At 43.2% G+C, this 19986-nt stretch overlaps 1 protein-coding gene across 4 annotated transcripts in view; it reads right to left on the reverse strand.

Moving 5' to 3' along the window:
• Positions 1-19986, reverse strand: part of VGLL4 (vestigial like family member 4) — a 186869-nt gene that overhangs the window by 13310 nt on the left and 153573 nt on the right. Inside the window, exon 1 of one of the 4 annotated variants that reach the window (XM_027863688.1) lies at positions 19372-19434. The exons of the other annotated variants lie outside the window; for them this stretch is intronic. Within the exon in view, the coding sequence (XP_027719489.1) occupies positions 19372-19385 (14 nt within the window). The 5' untranslated portion in view covers positions 19386-19434. Of the gene's footprint in view, positions 1-19371; positions 19435-19986 lie in introns of those variants that run through there. 4 annotated transcript variants of the gene reach the window in all.

A 19986-nucleotide genomic window follows, 5' to 3' on the forward strand; every position in this document is an offset into this window, starting at 1 on the left:
AGAGAGAGAGAGAGAGAGAGAGAATGAGAATGGCTGGGGGATGAGCAGTACAGATAAACGACTAGACTATAAACTATTCCTAGTAGGTACATAATAAGTGTTTGTTGAACTCATGTCTGGATTTGGAAGGAGGAGGGGGGAGGAGGAAGAGATACCACTCCTAAATACCTCACCTGACAAGTTAATTAGTATATCAAACACTGGAAAAAGGACAGGAAACATGGTTCATGTGGCTAGTTCCAAATTCATCTCTCCAACCACACCCTCCAACCAACAAAGAGAATATCTACCTAGGGAAGGAACCATCTTTGTGCTTAGCACATATTCCAGGCTTGAAGAGGAGGTGGGGAGAAAGGAGAGGACACAGAAGATGAGCTTTGTTTTAGAGTTACAAACCGACTGTATACGATCCACAACAATTACCATCGTACGAAAGTTTCAAAGAAAAACCCATCACTCTGACCCCAATTATTCTAAAAGGTTCCCAGAAGGGAGAAGAAACCCTAATATGGCTAGCACAGCCTACCTAACTTAGGAGTTTTTTGGACAGTTCTTTTATTGCTCTTTTTCCAGGTAAAACAGTTATCGAGATGTTATTAACCTACCAAGAAGGTTTGCATTTACAGCAGTAATGACGGCAGCAGGTGTTTAAAGTCCTTTACCCCCATTATCTCATTTGAACCTCACAATAACCTGTCAAAGTAGTTACTGCTGTTGTTCTTATCCCTGTTTTACAGATGACCCATTGTAATCAGGTTAAATAACTCATAGAACTAATCAGCTTACAAAATTTCTTGAAAACTTCATTTTTGTTCAGCCAAGGGTCACAATTATTAAAACAATAAGCTATTTCCATAAAGCCCCTTCAAAATCCATTTCACAGGACCACCATCTTTCAATAGCCACCTGTCTAGACTCCAAACTCTGGCCAAGGCTTTGGTCCTACCATCGCACGAACTCTTGAGCTGCCTTATGGAAACAAAGATCGATCAGGCATCTACTAAGATCTTTTTTGGCAGACATTCATCTAGTACCGATTCTTTATTTATGAATTTTTCCTGTCTATGTCTTGTTTGTACACATTTGTTTGCGCATCTCCCCCCATTATACTATGAGCTCCTTGAAAGCAGGGTATTTTTTTTGCCTTCTTTTGTCTCCCCAGCATGAATCTTCTGCGTGACCTTGCGAAAGTCACTTAACCAGTTTCCTTGAGAGCCTCAATTTAATTAGCTCCACTTGAACCTCATTATCTGTAAAATGAAAGAGTTAAACCAGATTGCTTTTCAGGTCCTTTCTAGCTCTAGGCCAAAAGTTCTTAACCTAGGGTTGGGGAACTTGGTTTTGTTTTTTCTTTTAATATGTTTATAATTGCATTTCAATATGATTGGTTTCCTGAGTGATCCTATGTATTTTACTTTATACATTTAAAAACATCATTCTGAGAAGAGGTATATGTAAAGCTTCACCAGACATTCTCACCAGTTCACAAGGCATTCAGCTGACTCATTATCAGCCCTGAGGGAGGCCTATAAAGATACCAGGGAAGGCTTCTCTTCTTCCCAGGATAATGGAAGCTTAAAGCAATGTTTCCCAATCCAAAGGATACCAAAGATCAGAGCTCAAGAATCAGTCAGTCAGAAGTGGGGGACAAGGGGTCTGGCTTTTAAGCGTGTAGGTTTGAAGAAGCACCATTTCTTTTTGCTGAAATGAAGAAATGGAACCCAAGCAATGGCCCCTCATCTTTTTACACAATAACAACAACATTGCAAAGACAAATAACTGAAAGATTTAAGAAGCCTGAGGGACACAGTGACCAATCGCAACTACAGAGTACGTGAAGCTCCCCTCACTTCTTGAGGCCCGCAGCTCAGCTCGCACAATGAAACAGACACATTTCTGGGCCAGCCAAATGGGTGGGCTTCCTTTGCCTGACTTGCATATTTGCATATTTGATAATTTCTTTCTTTATGGGGGCAGCATTTTGGGGGACAGGGTAACCAGCCACAGTGTTGCCCAAAAAGAACCAGAGAAAGAAAAGGGGGTCACTGAAGCCTGTTTTAAAATACACAAAAGAGAAGAGATAAAGTTCAGAAGGGAACGGAGACAAGCAGGACAGCTTTGAAAGTAACATACTGAATTCATTAGGTTGGGTTTTTTTTTTCAATATGCTCTTCATAATAGAGATTTGCCATTTTGCAAATAATCCTCTTCTCAGTTCCATTTTGTGTAAAGAAATGTTCTTTTTCAGTGTTTGTGAAATTCAGAACAAAACCATAAAAATTCATGTTTGGAGAGGGAAAAGGGCTGTTGGTAGTAAAGACTTTCCAAGTCCAGTAACAGCCTGCCATGAACCAGCGGCTGACACAAAACACTCTGTAGGGTGTTCCAGTCCATTTGCCTCATTTTACACGTTCAGAAACAAAGGGCTTGCGAGGGTCGGAGAGAAAGCTCCTCACGGCCACAGTTCAGAGCTCAGGTCTTCCCACTCCCCCCCCACCTCCTATCGAGGATGCAGCATCAGGACACAGCCCTGGCCAGGTGCCAATGCAAATTCAATAAGCCATCATTTAGTGTTCTGACTAGGCAGAGTAGTGTGAGATAGAAAGCCTGGTTGCCTAGCTCATCTGTCTTTTGATGTCTTTAGTGTCTTCCCTCTGAGACTACCTCCGATTTGTCCTGTCTGTGTCTTGCTTGAACATATTTGTTTGCATGTCTCCCCATCATACTATGAGTACCTTGAGAGCAGGGTCTGTTTCCAGTCTTTCTTTGTCTCTACTTTTCTTAGCACAGTGCCTGGAACATAGTAGGCACTTAATAAAACCTAGCTGACTGACTGGCGAAAATACCACCCCTGCCCTCTTGGAGCTTACAATCTGGTAGAAGAATATGACACATGCATATTAACTAAAAAATGATATGTACATAAGTGGGTACAAAGACCTATGTGAGTTACAATACCAATACCAATCAATACCAAATGGATGTTACTAGGAAAGGCATAGGAGTGAGGCGGCATGTGAGCTCGGTTTTAAAGTCTGGGCAGAAATGGGCCAAATGATTGGGAAGAAAAGAATATTCCAGGGAAAAGGAACATTATGAGCCAAGAGGGAGTAAGAAAAAGGAGAACACGTATGGGGAGTGATCAGTTCAGCTGAATATGGTGGTTCCAGATCATGGAGGGCTTTAAATATCAGGCAAAGAATGAGGTGATAGGGAGTCTCTGGTTACTTCAGGAGAGGAATGCCAGTGACCAGATCTTGTGATTAATGAAGATTATTCTGATGGAGGAATGGATAGCAGATTGGAGGAGAGGAAAAGCAGGCCAGAAAATCTGGTGATTTCAAACATCTAGGAAGGAAGTAACAGGAGCCCTTCCTGGGGGCAGCAACAGTTGGAAGACAGAGGAGAAGACAGATAGGAGAGACAGTCTAAACAGAAAATCAACAAGATTTGATAACTGATTGGATAAGAGTGAAGAGGAAAAATAACACTAGAGTTTCTAACATAGTAAATTTACTGTGAGCTCTGTTGAAAGCAGTCTTTCCCCTCCTTTTTTGTGTATCCCTAGCACTTACAAGAGTGCCTGGCACATAGTATGAACTTAATAAACATTTGACTAAATGACCAACATATGTAACCCAAAAATATCTGTAGATAATAATAATAACTAGCATTTATGTAGTGCCTACTGTGTTCCCCAGGTACATAGCAGGCACTATGCCAAGTGCTTTCAAATATCATCTCATGTGATTCTAACACCCCCGGGAGGTATTATTATTATTATCTCCCTTTTACAGTTGAGAAAACTGAGGCAAGCAGAAGTTAAGTGACTTGTCCAGTGTCACACAGATAGTGTCTGAGGTCTTCTGGACTCCAGGTCCATTGAATTATTTTTTTTTAATAACTGTATTCAGGATAATTGGTTTCCTTTGTAATCCTAAATATTTTATTTTGTGCATTTAAAAACATTATTGTGAGGAGTCCATAGACTTCACCAGACAAAGGGGTCTATGGCATATTAAAAAGACGAAGAACCATTGGTTTAGCAGAAATGATTATAAACAGCATCAGACATGTCGAGGGAGAAGTGGTGGTGGTAGTGGTGGTGGGTATCCAGGTGCACACACTTGGTAGGTTATTAGAAATATGGGCCTGGAGTTTAGAAAAAAAGAGAAAAAGGCTAGGGATTTGGAAGTCATCTATGTACTGGTGAAAAGACTGGAAGTCATAAATGTAGAGGTGAGAAAAGTCGTGGTAATGAATGATACTGCCAAACAACAATGTAAATGGAGAGAAGGCGGCCAGAAGACAATCAGCCGCTAAGGGAGCAGCCACCTGAAAGTGGTCAGCGATACGACTGACCTCGAGGAGAGACAGGAATGATTAGAAAGATGGAGAAGTGAGAGAACGGGAGGCTCAGAACCCAGTGTCAAATGGAGCTCAAAGGTTAACAAGGATAAGGACTGGAAAAAAGAAAGACCATGGAATGTGGCCACGAGAGAGTCCCTGGAGGTCTTGGAGAGTGTAGCTTCAGTGAGTACCAAGGGCAGAAGCTGGACTACCAGGGACTGGAGAGAGTGAGCAACGAGAAAGTGGAGGTGTCCGGTGGTGAACCCCCACTGTCTCTCTGGACTCTCAGATTAGAATAGGAGGAGTCTTAAAAGCATACTAATTGTTTCCTCTCTGATGCCTTTTTATTTACTCACCTGACAATGTCAAAGACCAAAGAGACAATTAAACCAGACCAGGGCAGTATTTCACCCTGCTGCAATCCACTGTCAATTCAATTAACATTTAGTAAGCACAAATGTGCAAGGTATTAAACTGGGTGCTGAGCATAGGAAGAAAAAAAAAAAAGCAGCCCCTGCCTGCCCCCAAGGGGCTTACATTCTACTGGGCAGGATAAATCCATAGAGAAGTAAATACAAAATAACTTCAAGATGGACAGTGCTAACAACTAGGGGTAAGAAGGAAGGCTCATGAAAGGTTGAATACAGAAGATGGCACCTGGGTTGTGTCTGAAGGATGGCAAGAATTCTACAAGACAGAGGTAAGGAGGCAGCTGCCTTCCAGACATGGAAAACCCGACTACGCAAAGTCAAGCTGGAGAGGAAGATGGAATGTCAAGGAAAGGGAACAGCTTCGAGGCAAGTTTGACTGGTACAGAGGATTAAGGGAAGTGATATGAGAAAGGACGACAGAGGAAGATGGGAGCCTGGTTATGGAGGGCTTTAAATGCCAGGTTAAGAAGTGCATCCTCTATCATGTGAAGACTCAGGCCTCCTGAGACGTGGCATATCTAGAAGCAGAATCAGTGCATCAACTCTATTCCCCTTTGCTCGGTTCCAAAAGGCTGATTCTGTAAGAAAATAGGAAAGAAATCTCATTCTAATTTGCTTCCTGAAATAATGCTTGCCATTATTTTGAAGACTTAATATTCATCAAGAGCTATAAAGGCACACAAGTTCCACTAATAAAGATGTCTTTGGAAATCAAAGAACAATAGGCTTCACCCTGCCAGAAAGAGAATGAAAGCAGCCCTCATAGATAGAGATAGAGGTCTGCAAAGAGAAGTCCTCACTACAACCCTGAGGGATGGGTAGGTCAAGTGTTATCCCCTACAGATGCCAGGGCAGCTAGGTGGTGCCATAGTGCTGACCTGGAATCAAGACGACTCATCTTCCTGAGTTCAAATCCAGCCTCAGACACTTACTAGCTGTGTGACCCTGGGCAAGTCACTTCACCCTGTTTGCCTCAGTTTCCTCATCTGTAAAGTGAGCTGGAGAAGGAAATAAACCATTCCAGTATCTCTGCCAAGAAAACCCCAAATGGGGTCACAAAGAGTGGGACACAACTGAAAACGACTGGCCACAGATGACAAAAGTAAAATTAGTGGCTTGCTCATGGTCACCCAACCAGTTAAGTCACCATACTGCCCCTCTGAGAATGATACTGGAGAAACTGAGGCTCAGCCTGGTTAAATAACTTACCCAGAGTTAACAGGTCTTTAATTGGAGGCATATTTTACTTCCTACCACCAAGGTACAGGTGATTGCTGAGCATGAACCACAACTCCCATCTCTAACAGTGCTTTACAATCCATACAGTACATAACAACTCTACCAGGTAGGGATCATTCCAAGTCTGGCTCCCAGACTTCAGGAACATGAAGCCTCATCCTGGAACTTCCCTCAGGGCCTGGGGCCTCCTCACTCTGGAATATCCAACTACCCTATCAGCCGGCTCAACCTGGAATATCCTTCTGTTAGGCTCCTGGAGGGGATGAGGCTGGCCTTCATTCACCTCCTGCCCTCTTCCTGGCTGCCAGACTTCCAAACCATGCTATCTCATCCTGGATCTACCCTCAGTGCCTGAGGCCTCCTCACCCCTCAACATGCAAGCACCCCATGGCCTTCTGTACCCGGAATATCTCTCCTTTCTCCCCAACCCTCTTCTTTTACAAAAGGTAAGGATTTAATTCCTTCCTTCCTTCCTCCTTCACTTCCTTCCTCTCTTCCTCCCTTCTTTCTTTCTTTTCCTTCCTTCCTATTTTATAGCTAGGACAACTGAGTCTTAGGGAAGTCAGAAGACCTGCCAGTGGTCTCACAGTTATCAAGTAGCTGGGCTATGGTTATGGCCCAGATCTGGGTAAGAATATGGTAACTGCCCCTGGGCCTCAATGTCCTCCTCTATAAAATGAGACAAGCCTCTGAAATTCCTTCCAGTCCTATCCATGATCCCATGAGTTTTAAAGCTGAAGAGATCCGAGATCCTCCAGCCTGACTCCCTTATCTTTACCAATGAGACCCAGCAGAGAAGTGATTTGCCCAGGGTACATGGCAGTTTTGAGCAAAATCCTTCTAAGAGCCCAAATCTCCTGACTCCTCCTGGCAACCTCCCCCCTCCCCCACTGCCCTTCAGTGGCACCCTTGAATCTACAAAAGGCAAATACCCAGTGCCTAAGACTCTAATATTAACCACAGATTACTTGAACTTCAAGCTAATCTTGTTCACAGTTCTTTTTTTTTCATAGGAAGGAAGAAAATGATAGACTGACAGAATCAGAAAAGACTTTATGGGTTGTCCAGCCCCCTCATTTTACATTTGGGAAACTGAGGCCCCAAAAAGGAAAGGGGCTTACTTGAAATGACATCTTTGGTGGGTCTAGTTCTCTTTCCTGTACACCTCTTAAGTCCCATCTTAGAAAAAGTAAGTTAACCCTTTCCACCTCTCCCCACACCCATGCATGAAATATGCCTTTGTGTGAAATTCCTGGTGCAACTCACTAACCATCGACTTCATTCCAAGGGACTTGTGTTTACAGATTTCTTAGAAGGAAGAGCACATTTCTTTGGTGGTGCACAGAATGGACATAATCAACAGTGAAGGTGTTAGGAAGATTATTTTATATACAAGTTCTGTCTTCCTGTCTTGTCCGGCTGTGTTTCTGCAGTCATTTCCAATACTTTCTATGCTAAAGCCAGTAATAACAACAACAATAACCTTGGCAATGAGTGCTCTGAGCTCCAGACATCCATCAGTGCGCATGGCTGCATTACAGTGACGCCCTCAGGTACCGTGGAGGCCCTCAGTAGGACCCTCACCTCCCACAGGCAAACACAGCCCAGACTAAACAGGCCGGACTGCTGTGCTAGCCTGGGAGGGAAGGGCCATTATTTTCCCCACTAAGTGGGGAAGCTTTTCCAGAAGTGTTCATGCTTGTTTGCTCCCGATGATGACTTTGTTCCATCTGTTTTAGCTGCTCAGAGACACACCAGCTCCCTGCTTGTCCCCTGCTAGGACAGCCAAGGTCACAAGACAAGGGGCCTCCCAATTCATGTGTTTGTTCATTCAATCAATGAAACTTAACAGAGCATCTACCAGAATATACCAGATACCATGCTAGACTTTTGAATAAAAGAGGTTATTACTCAGAATAAAGAAGATATGAGGCAGCCAGCTACAGCATGGAAAATTTGGAGTTAGAGGGCATACCTTCAAGGCCGTCTAGGGCCTAGACTCGAGGCCAATTTCCTTAATTTTACCAATGAGAAAACGGTGGCCAAGTGACATGAAGTGATTTATGCACAGTCACATGGGTGGTAGATGTCAGTGGCACAATTTGTACCCAAGTCTGCTGATTCTAGAGCCTAAATTCTTTCATTCATTCAATAAACTTAAGTACCTACTACATACCAGGAACTGTGCTACCCATTATGCCATGCAAAGAACATCAGACAAGGAGTAACAAAACCAGGGTTCTTGTTCAGATTCTGATTCTGTAGCCATGAACTTTTCTTGTCTTCAGTTTACTCATCTATAACACGGGAGGAGCTGAACTACATAGTTGCTGAAATTCTATGACTTGGATTCCATTAAAATAATTTTATCTAAGGATTAAAAACTATTTTTCTATAATTGGGAAGAAGGCGGGAGGGGAAAAGGATTTATTAAGCACCTACTGTGTGCTACATACTATGCAAATATTATCTTAGTTGATCCTTACAACCACTCTGTGAAATGAGTGCTATTAGGATCAGTGAAGAAAGAGGTCGGCAGCAGTTAAGTGACTCGCTCAGGGTCATACCCAAAGCCTAATTTAAACTCAGGTCTTCCTGACTCTATCCACTGCACCACCCAGCCTACAAGAAGAGGAAGGAGAGGAGACATTTAGAGACACGGAGTCCCTAGGGCTGATGAGTGTGTGTTGGGGATGAGGGAAGACTGGTTCTTTTTGACATTAAAGGTATTGCTCATCAGGTGGTATGAGGCCAGGGACTGTCAGAGAACTTATTAATGCCAATTTCTACCTCAATATTATGAGATGCCTTTGTCTGTGTTGAAGCTGTCCAGTCCCTCCAGATCAACTGCTTTCTTCTCCCTCACTCAGCTCTACCTGTACTTCAGGTAAAAATGTGGTCATTTACTGAAAGGATGAAAAAAGGGAAAGGTTCCCATTTCTTTGAACTTATCAACAACAGCGTGGACAATCCAGTGATCTTTTCTTTTCTCTCTTTTTGGGGGAGAGGAATAAGGGGAAAAGGACGGAAGGTGATGCCAAGAATAGTGATTTGCCATGCAAACTTTTATGAATTCCTGCTCCAGAACTTGGCACTCAGTCAATGCTGTCTTTTAATTCATTTTCATTCAGCAAATATTTCTTTATCAAGCACCTGCTATGTCCAAAGCACTGTGCTAGGCACCAGAGGTACCACAATTTGTCCCTGCCCTCAAGGACCTTCCATTCTAGGAGGGAGACCCAGATACAGAAAAAAGTAAAACTATATACAGAAAAAGATACTGAAGAGAGAGTAAGCTAACTATGGGGAGGGACCAGGAAAGGTTTCAAGAAAGACGCGAGTCACCACAGTGGAAGAGATGAGGAGGGGGTGCATTTCAGGTGCAGGGGATGGTTTGTGGGAACGAATGACACAGACCGTCACATTCAGAAAACAGGGAGCAGTCCACGTCGGCTAGAACAGAGAGTCCACTAAAGGGAGTACTATGAAATACAGTGGGGAGCCTTAAATACCAGACAAAGAAGTTTGCAGTTCATCATACAGAGAATGCAGTCCGGTAAAAGGAGTCCTAGATTTAGAATTAAAGGACTTGAGTTCAAATCACGGTTCTATCTATTGTAAACATGAACAAGTCATTTAACCTTTCTCACTCTCAGTTTCCTTATCTGCAATAACAATAATGATAGCATATTAACAGTAACACAATATTTATATAGTACTTTAAGCTTTGCAAAGTGCTTTGCAAATATTATCTTTGATCCTCACAACCACCCTGGGAGGTAGATGCTATTATTATCCTCATTGTACAGGTGAGAAAACTGAGGCAAACAGAGGTTAAGTGATTTGCCCAAGGTTTGTCTGTCTCTCTCTCTCTCTCTCTCTCTCTCTCACACACACACACACACACACACAGAGACAGCTAGTAAGTGTCTGAGGCCAGATTAAAACCAAATGTTTAAATGAGGGGGCTGGATTAGATGATCTCTAAGGTTCCTTAAATCCATGATCCCATGAACCACTTGAGCTTTTAAGCAGAGGCGTAACATGGTTGTACCTCTGCCTGAGAAAGATGACTTTGGCAGCTCTCAGAAGGGTGTAACCTAGAGAGAAGAAATTGGAAGCGGGGACGATTAAGAAGCTAGCGCAGTAGTCCAGGCAAAAGGTGATGACCTGAGCTAGGGAAGAGTCAAGAGCAAGGAGGAACTTCTGGGAATATGTCCCAAGGCAATGATTACCAGGAAGAAAAGACACACACATCTGTGGTATAGTATGATATCCTATATACATACATCTCTCTAAATAAATATTCATGGCAGCCTTCTCTGCGATAACAAAAAGCTGGAAACAAAATTCTTACCTAACAATGGGGGAACGACTGAACGAATGATGGGATATGAAGAGAACCGTGGAAAGATGTGGAAGAGAAGAAAGCAGGACTAACAACACCTACATGAGGACTACAGTAGTGTAAACAAAGTCAGTATTAAAGGGTAATGAAACTGGCCAAACACAGCAGCCAAGCTCAGGACTATCCTGTCAAGGTTCTAGGCCACAGCTCTGTTCTCTGTTATCAATGGATAAACTCTTATCGGGAAATGTACTGGGTGGCAGGGGTTGTTTGGGTGTCTCTGAAGAAGTGGATGCTACATAAAAGCAAACTGCATCAATCGTTTTTTGTTTTTTGTTTTTTAAGAATGAGAGAGAAGGAAGAGTCGGGATGACTTGAGGGGATGCATCTGGATGACAGGGAAGGGGGTGTTGTCCTATATTGAAACAGAGAAGCTTGGAGGCAGGGCCCGCGGAGGCCAAAGAGAATGAGCTCTAGTTCAGAACTCAGATGCTCGTCTCTGCTGTCAAATCAGGCCCCAGGTTCTCTCTTGTTGTTTCTTCTTCTCCGTTCTCTTCATTCTCCTCCTCGCCATCACCTACACTTACAAAGCCCTTTAAGACTGGAAAAAACACTTTGTTCACAGCAACTCCGGGAGGACGTGAGCAAAAGCCTTGCTACCTGCACTTTACTAAGAAACTCACTCAAAGTAAGTTACTCGCCAGGTTCACAGCGGAACTACCAGAGCTGGCCTCCTAAGCCACACAGACCAACCACGGCAGACATCTTTCCACTCAAGCACTTCCCTTTGGCCGGCCTTTTCAGGAAATGCTGCCTGGAAAATAAATGGACCTTCCCCCCCCCCCCTTTTCTGGGGCTGGGAATGGGGATGGAAGGAAAAGGAAACAGAAGGAAAGATACTATAAAGAATGAAAAAGCTTCCTCTGTGTGTGTGCATACATACATACATACATACATAAAACACACACATATATTATATGCATATGTATGTGTATACATGCATATACTATATATATAACATACTTTATGTACACACATACACTGTTATACAAGTATATATACATATACACATATAGGCACTATACACATATACACACACATACATATATACACATACATGTGTGTTGTGCACATATATTGTGTGTTGTGTATACTATATATAATATACATACATATACATGAGCATATGTACATTATACATTCACACACATATGTACATATATGCTACACAAGTGCTGTACACATGTGTACATAGGCGTGCACTGAGTATATAAGTATGTCTTCTACAGATGTATACATGTATGTGTAGGTGCACATGTACATGCCATACATGCCATGCCCATGGTCACATAGTGACTAAGCGTCCGAGGCCAGATTTAAACTCAGATCTTCCATCATTTGAAATGAGGGGGTTGACTAGAGGACAGTCCAAGGTCCCTTCCAGCTCTAAATCTGTGTGATCCAATAAGCCACTTTGGGGTATATGCATATATGAATGTATGTGTATACATACCTATATAATCGTTATATTAATATATCCAATGTATTATTACATAAATGTATTATTATACTCACACATGTGCATATATCCATACGTGTACGTACATCTACCCAGCCCCTCCTAGTGTCTCTCCTGAGCTCCAGCCCACATCACTTACCGCTTCTTAGACATTTCAGACCGCATGTCCCAGAGACACCTGAAATCCAATAGGCTCCAAACGGAACTCAGCATCTTCCCCCAAAGCCTCCTTACCTCGGCCAAGCTTCTCTGTTACTGCCAAACCCACCGCCATCCCTCTGGTCCCCTGGTTCTTCCCTCTGGCGTGATCCTTCCCTCCTTGCTCACCTCACCCCATGTGCCCGTCAGCAGCCAAGCATCCCTCGTACCTAAGGCCTTCTCCGCACTGACACAGACACAGGCCTAACTCAAGCCTCCTCTCCTCTCCCCTCTCTTACTGCAACAGCCCTAACCAGCCTCACTGACTGGAATCTCTCACTGCTGTAGTCCCATCCTATACACTGTTGCCAAAATAATTTTCTTTAACTAAAAATCTGATCATGGGATTCCCTTACTCATCCAATTCCAGTGGATTCCTATTGAGGATAAAAAACCAAGTCCTCTGGTTAGCTTTTAAAGCCCTACCTAACCCAGCCCCAACTTACTTCCCAGTCTCAACTGGACATTACTTGGTCAGTCAACCAATAAGCATTCATGAAGCACCTACTATGTGCCAGGCACTGTGCTTAGTGCTGGTGATACAGGAAGAGGCAAAAGACAGCCCCCCTTCGTCCACAAGCTCAGAGTCTAAAGGGGGAGACGATCTGAAAACAAACACACACACAAACAAACGCACAACTCCTCCTGCCCTCTTCAGTCCAACCAAACTGGCCTTCTGTCTGCTCCTCATACGACACTCCACCACTTCATCTGTGCCTTTAGAGGGGCCATCCCCCCCTACGCCTAGAATGCACTCCTTCTCTCCCTATAAGGCACAGTATCCAGTCTCAGACACACACTAGCTGTGACTCTGGGCAAGTCACAACCTTTCAGTTTCCTCCTCTGTAAAATGGGGATGGTCAAAGAGCCCCTACCTCCCAGGGATACTGTACGACGATAACACGAGGCAGTGTTTGTAAAGCGCTCTGCAAACCATAAAGCGGTATAGAAGTGCTGGCTACTATTGTTAACTCCACGCCACAGAGGGCCCTCTTTGCCTTTAAGACACAGCTCAGGCGCCATCTTCTGCAGGAAGCCTTTCCTAATTCCCCAGAACTGCCAGTAAAAGTCCTCGTAAACTCCTTTAATATATTTCTATTTATGCTATGCATTTTATATGTACTTGTCTCCCTCATTAGAATGTAAATTCCTTTGAGGTACACTGTTCCATTATTTGTACTTGTACTTCTAATGCCTAGAAGAGTGCCTGACGTATAATAAACAATAAATATTAATAAATGGGTTATGTTTGAGTAACCAAATGAAATACTTTAAAGACCCTCATCAGGAAGATGTTAACTGTGCTATAAGCTAGGTGGCGCCATAGTGCATAGGGTGCATAGAGCGCATAGAGAGCTGGGCTTGGAGTCAAGAAGACTCATCTTCCTGAGTTCAAATCTGGCCTCAGGCACTAGGCTATATCGTCCTGGGCAAGTCACTTCACTCTGCCTCAGTTTCCTCACCTGTAAAATGAGCTAGAGAAGGAGATGGCAAATCACTCTGGTACCTGTGCCAAGAAAACTGCAAATGAGGTCATGAAGAATTGGAAACTACAAAAATGACTGAACAACAACAATGAATACATATGTGACCTCTCTTGGAGGTCATCTCCCCCAGTTTGTGACTCAATGCAGGAAGCATCTTTAGAGCACACCTGGCAGATTCACGAGACAACAGAACTAGTATCACACTGGTAGCAGAGCCAGAGGCAGGGCCCATATTCCCCAACTCCTGATCCAATATTCTGTCTACCATCTCACACAAGCAGTACCAGCCTCTGCTTACACATATCCAATGATATGGTCTTCACTATGTTAATAATAATAACAGACATTTATATAACACATACTACGTGCCAGGCACGGTGCTAAGGGCTTTACAAATATCACATTTGATCCTCACAACAATCCCAAGAGGTAAGTGTTATCATCATCTCCATTTCACATTTAAGGAAACTGAGGCAAACAGAAGTTAAGTGACTTGCCTAGGATCTCTCAGCTAATAAATGTCTGAGGCTAGATTCAAATTCAGGGCTCTATCTACACTCCACATAGTTGTTTAGACCCACACTAATTGTTGTTCTTTATAATGAGCCTAAATCTGATTCTTTATAACATACATTCCATCAGTCCCAGATGTGCCCTCCGGGGCAACACTGAACAAATCTTTACTGCAGCCCTCCTTCAGACTACTAGGGTGCTCCCCCACTATTGTTTCTATAGTCCAGCTTCTCAATTCTTCAACCTCCTGCTTCACTCTCCTTTGGATACATTCTGATGTTTCGCTGTCCTTCTTACATCATGGCAAACAGAACTGGACCCAACACCCCCAATGCCCGACCAGTTCAGCATACAGGGACACCTTCCTTCCCATTATTTGGATACTGGGCTCCTATTGTTTTAGTCCAAAATTGCATCAGCTTTATTTTTTTTTAAAGTAGTCACATCATACTGCTGGTTTCATATTGAACCTGTGGTCAACTGTGACCCTCCAGGTCTTCTGAATTGATCTGTATTTCTGAGCCACTAATGAAAACCTGACACACCAGGTCAAGGAAAACAAGAATAGGAGATTTGTTACCAAGGAAAACAAAGCAATATGCAAACTTTCTCCTACTGTTCGCTTTATTACAAACAAGAAAGAGTTCTTCTCACAACTGGGCAGACGCAGCCATCCCAAGTTTCTAAGCCCTCCATGAGAACAAATCAAATGAAATAAAAAAGATGATGTGTTTCTATAATACTTTATAAACTACAAAGCTATAAATGTCAGCTACTATAGTCATTAGCCAGCACTTACATATTCATAGCATGTTGATGTTAGAAGGTAGTTTAAAGTTATCAACTAACTGAACTTGAAAAGTTGATTCAACATTTTAAATGGAAGGGATTCAACAAAAACTTAACAAAGACCAGGAAACAGGTTTAGGAAAAAGCCATCCCCGCCTTCTCTTTGAGTAACTTACTTTGTTGGCAAAGAGTAAATAACAGGGCTAATCTGCAGTGGAAAGACCTCCTAGAACTGGGGATAGTAGACTGGGTTCCAACACCCACTTAGCCATTTACAAGTTATGTGACCTCGACGTTTCTGAGCCTCAATTTCCTCATTTGCATATTGGGTATAATAGTGCTCATCTCACAGGATTGCTGCTAGGGAAAGCATTTCCTTACATTTATTACATTTTGTACTATATATTTCCTCAAATAAAAGCATATTTTGATGAACAAATGCTGAAACATAGAGTTGAGCTGATTAAATGAGTCGTTCCCATCTAAATAAATTGATTCTCACCACAGCACCAGGGCTACCACTAGTCCTCCAGGCAATTTAGGTACCTGTTTAGTTGGGTCTTTAAAAAACAATAATAAACCTTATAAATTCTCTACATAACAAAGTATTTTATACTCGACCACCTCGAAGGATCATCAGTGCGAGTCCTAAGGGAGGGAGTGGACTGTGATTTCCTTGGTATAGGGAATGCTCCGTTAAGGAGGTCTCAGCATCTTCTCTGCAACTCAGTCTCAGAGAGTTGCACTGGGCACTGAGTGATTAACCCAGGTTAACCCAGCCAATGTATTTTAAAGACAGGACTGGAAGCCAAGGCTTCCTGGCTTCAAGGATAGCTCTTTATCCACCATGATAAGCTGCTGCTTCTTTTTCTAATCAAAATAAGGATTAATCTCCATTTCACTTGTTGAGAATTTGTGTTTACTCAGACAGAAGCTGGGGGGAACATTTTTTTCTACAATATCTACAAAGACAGGGCTTGCTGACCAAATCAATCAGGGAAAGAAAGTTGTAGAAGATTGTGTTTAAATTAACTGACAGAATAAACTGATTTTAATTACATTTCAAAGTACGTGTTTACATGTAAATATTGGATGTGCAGCTCTTCAAATGTCTCATCTCACATAAAAAAAAAAAAAAAATGGAGGGACCCTGAGTTCTCAGAGGCTGGGCCCCACGGAACACAGGCTCCAGCAGTAATTCTAGCAAACTAGAAAGATACTGACAGGGCAAAACTCATCTGGAAGAAGCTCATCACCAGGTGGGCTTTAGGGAGATGAATGTTTTTGGCCACAGAGACTCTCAAAAGTCTTGTACCAAGTCAAAGAGGGCTGATGAGCTCCATTAGCTGAAGGCATACCCATAAACATAAACCCAGGAATCCTTGAAGAGCTGAAGTATACTGACTACAAATAAATCTTAAGGCCCCTAGAGACTCCTCTTAGACAACACAGAAAGTTTGCTTCCAGTTATTTAGTTTCCAGTATTTGAAAGCAATAAAACTGAGTTTAAAGGAAAAAAAAACACAAAAGCTCACACTCTTAATCTATTCAGGATGAACTTCCCTCAAGGTCCTAATTAGTAAACTCTTACTGTACAGTATTATTCAATCTAAAAGGGATTTCCTGACTGCCAAGACCAAAGAGGCTTTCTGGTAAAATAGGGAAAAAAAAAAAAAAGGACGGGGAAGCAGAAGATGTACATAGCTCTGCCGTTTTCCAGGCAGGTAGGTATCACAGTGGAGAGAGCTCTGGAACAGGAGTCAGGAAGACCCAAGGTCATTCTGGCCTCAGACACTCACTAGCTGTGTGACCCTGGACAAGTCACTTAACTTCTGCCTGCCTCAGTTTCCTCACCAGTAAAATAAGGATAATAATAGCACCTACCTCCCAGGGAATGTGCGAAGATCAAATGAGCTTTGTGATGCCCCATGCAAACTCTAAGTAAAGGCTAGCTACCATTATTATTGTTGTTGTTAGTTGTGCCACTTACAGCAAAGTATTTTGCCTCTCTAAGCCTTGGTTCCCTCCTTGATCAAATGAAGATGTTAACACTTCACCTACTTCACCAAGTTGTTGGGAAAAAAAAACCAAGTGATTGAATTCAATAATTACTTAAATTAATCCAAACAAATGTTTATTTGTCAAGGACCTATGCTTCAATGAAATAACATATATCAAAGTGCCTTGTAATCAAAAAGAGCTATATTAACAAAGTTCCTATTATATTTAACTCACATGGAGGAGAGAAAGAGAGAGAGAGAGAGAGAGAGAGAGAGAGAGAGAGAACACCCAGTAAGATATTCCATCCAGTGGTAAAGTAGTATTTCTTTCCCCAAAAAAGTTATTTCATGACTTCAGGTAAATGACTAAGAATCTCTAGCAGACTATGCCAGTTTCTTAGTACTGCACCTCAAGAAACATATTTCAGGGGCCTCCAAAGAACCAATGCTGTGAATAAGTATTCAACTACACACTTAATCAAAACTACAGAAATTCCAGTCCTTACCATACAATAAACTGTATTATTTAGAGCTAATTACCCAGTTCTCTGATTATTCAGGCTGCCCCCAACCTGTTCCTCCAGGCTGCTTGCCTTTTGGACAGCATCTTCCTCATAGCAGAGGGAAAACAAAAAGACCGAGAAGGCCAAAATCAGTTCATTTCCTTCCTTCTTAGCAGCTTTGGCAAATCACTGGTAGAGAAGAAAGTTGAAATTATTGAAGAAAATTAGTTTCTGATGAACTGTAACAGACTTTATTCACCTTCTATCCTTCCTTATCATAGAAAACCAAAGATCTACTGTTATCTTTGGAACTGTAGCATCAGTTCCAAAAAAGATGTCCATCTCAATACTTGGCTTTTGACAAGAACAGTCCAAATGTTTTCATCAGGGAAATGCTCCTGAATATGATTTCAAATTTAGAGTAAAATGAAAGGCATTGTGGAGTTGTGAAAAGAACGCTGAGCTTGGAATCATAAGACTTGGGGGTTGAATCCTACGATCAACCTCTGGCCCTCTCTGTGACCTTGAGAAAGGCAATTCACAGAGAGACTTCAGTTTGATAAGAGGATTAAACTAGATTATCAGTGAGTCCCTTTGGCCTCAAAATCCTATCACCCAAGGACAATAAAACAAAATTAAATAAAAACAAAAAAAAATTTTTGTTCTATCATCAGCTTAGCTTACTCAATTCATCATCACACACCCTGAATCTGACACATACTGTTTTTGTCCAGTCGTGTCCTACTCTTTGTGACCCCAAGGGCCATGTCACCCCAATACTGTCCCTGGAGTTTTTCTTGGCAAAGATACTAGAGTGGTTTGCCATTTCCTGGTAACAGTGAGCTACTTTCAAGCCTAGCAAAGGAAACATTCTTGAGTTCTTGTTTTCACCCTGAGACTTTCAAAATTAAATTCATCCGAAATAGGTTAATGTTAAATAGGCATTCTTTCACTGGCTCAACCCAAGCCAAGAAAATGTTTCTCAAATAATGAAAGAAAAAAAAAACCTAAAATTCAATTGCACCTATGCGTACAGGCATGTGTGTGTTCACTGACACCCAGTGTTCAAAAGCACATAGTCAACTACTTCACATCCATTTGAAATTCAGTTTTCTCTCCCCACAAGAGGGAAAAAAAATAGTTTGAGAGCTCCAAGCTAGGGAGTTACTTTCTAAGTTGCAGGCCAACAAAAAGCATTCATTTTCCATTAAATGTGAAAGATCTCTCTATCTCTAATTGATCCTACAGTCTGAGGCAACTATAGAGAAATAAAATTTCCACTGAGGGAAGTGGTCGAATAACTGAGGTCAGAACCTTGAGACTTCAATTGTGGCCAAGTACTTTTATGCCCCCTTGTAATTTTCTTTAAGAATAAATACTCAACTTAAAACATACCCCTTTAGGCGGAAGTCCTGGCAGCTGGAAGGAGCGGAGAAAAAAAGCACATTGTTCTCCCCCAAAACAGCCGCCACTTGAAAACTATGCCCCATTGTCTAGGGACAGTCACATGATAGCCCGGCCTGGCAGTAACATGTCAGCCATCACCTGAAACTTTGTTACTCCCAATTCATTAAGGAAACAATTACTCAGTGGGCATTAACCCTTGCAAGTCACAAGGGCTGTCAGTCCACAGAAGCTGGCAATACAGCCCCAAGTGCAAGAGAGGGAAAAGGAGGAAGGGCAGCGGAGGGAAGGGGAGGGGAAGCCCCCTCCCCCCCGCCCTCCTGCCTGCTGGGGATGAAAGCCTGGCATCTCGGACATGGATCTGATGATGGAGCCAAGGTGCTCGCAGCTAGGCAGCCAGGAGGCGATGCACGGACGGAGGGACAGCAAGCACCGCTCTCCCTCCTGGCTAACAAACTAATCGCCTGACTCCTTTCACAGCACTTGCTGCCTCATCGTTTAAATTAATTGCAGCTGAAAATACAAGGCTGCCATCTGGTTTGAAAAAGCAAGGCTAAGGGAATGAAATGAAAGGGGGTTTGGGTACTAACCTCACTTTAATCATTGCCAAAGAGCATGAAGACAGCCCAGCGTCCTCCCACAAGAAAGCCTTGGGCCTCACAAACTTGGCAAGCCGTCTCCTGCACAGAAAGGCTGGGGAGGCCGCGGGCCCGTCAAAATAAGAGTCCCGGCCGCCCGGCCCGGCTGCCCAGCCCCGGCCCCGCTGCCCGGCCCCGGCCCCAGCCCCAGCCCCGGCCCCTCCGCCCCGCCGCCCGCCTGCCCGGCCGCGCACAGCGCAGCTTCCCCTTCGGCCCTAGAGAGCTGGATCAATTCTAGGCCGTTTATTTAGAGTCCGCAAGGCCACAATGGTGGGTTCCATTTTATAGGAAGGCACTCCTGCCCATTTTCTTTGTTTCTGGGGCAGCTTTTCCGAAACCTCTAACAACAAAACCCCTGCCGCGCGCGGGGGAGGGGATCTGGGGGTGCACGCTGACTGGGGCCCTTGGGAGAAGCCCTGGGGGTTCCCGGCCTGGAAGCTGGCTCTCTCCCCCTCTGCCAGGGGGAGGCAGGGCAAAAATCCCCCTTCCTGCAGCCGGGCTGCAGTTCGGCCTATACTTGTGTTTTGGAGGAAGCAACAGGAACGTGGAGGGCAACCTACCCTCCCC

The sequence above is a fragment of the Vombatus ursinus genome, unplaced genomic scaffold (assembly GCF_900497805.2).
Source record: "Vombatus ursinus unplaced genomic scaffold, bare-nosed wombat genome assembly UNPS02014773.1, whole genome shotgun sequence".
NCBI lineage: Eukaryota > Metazoa > Chordata > Mammalia > Diprotodontia > Vombatidae > Vombatus > Vombatus ursinus.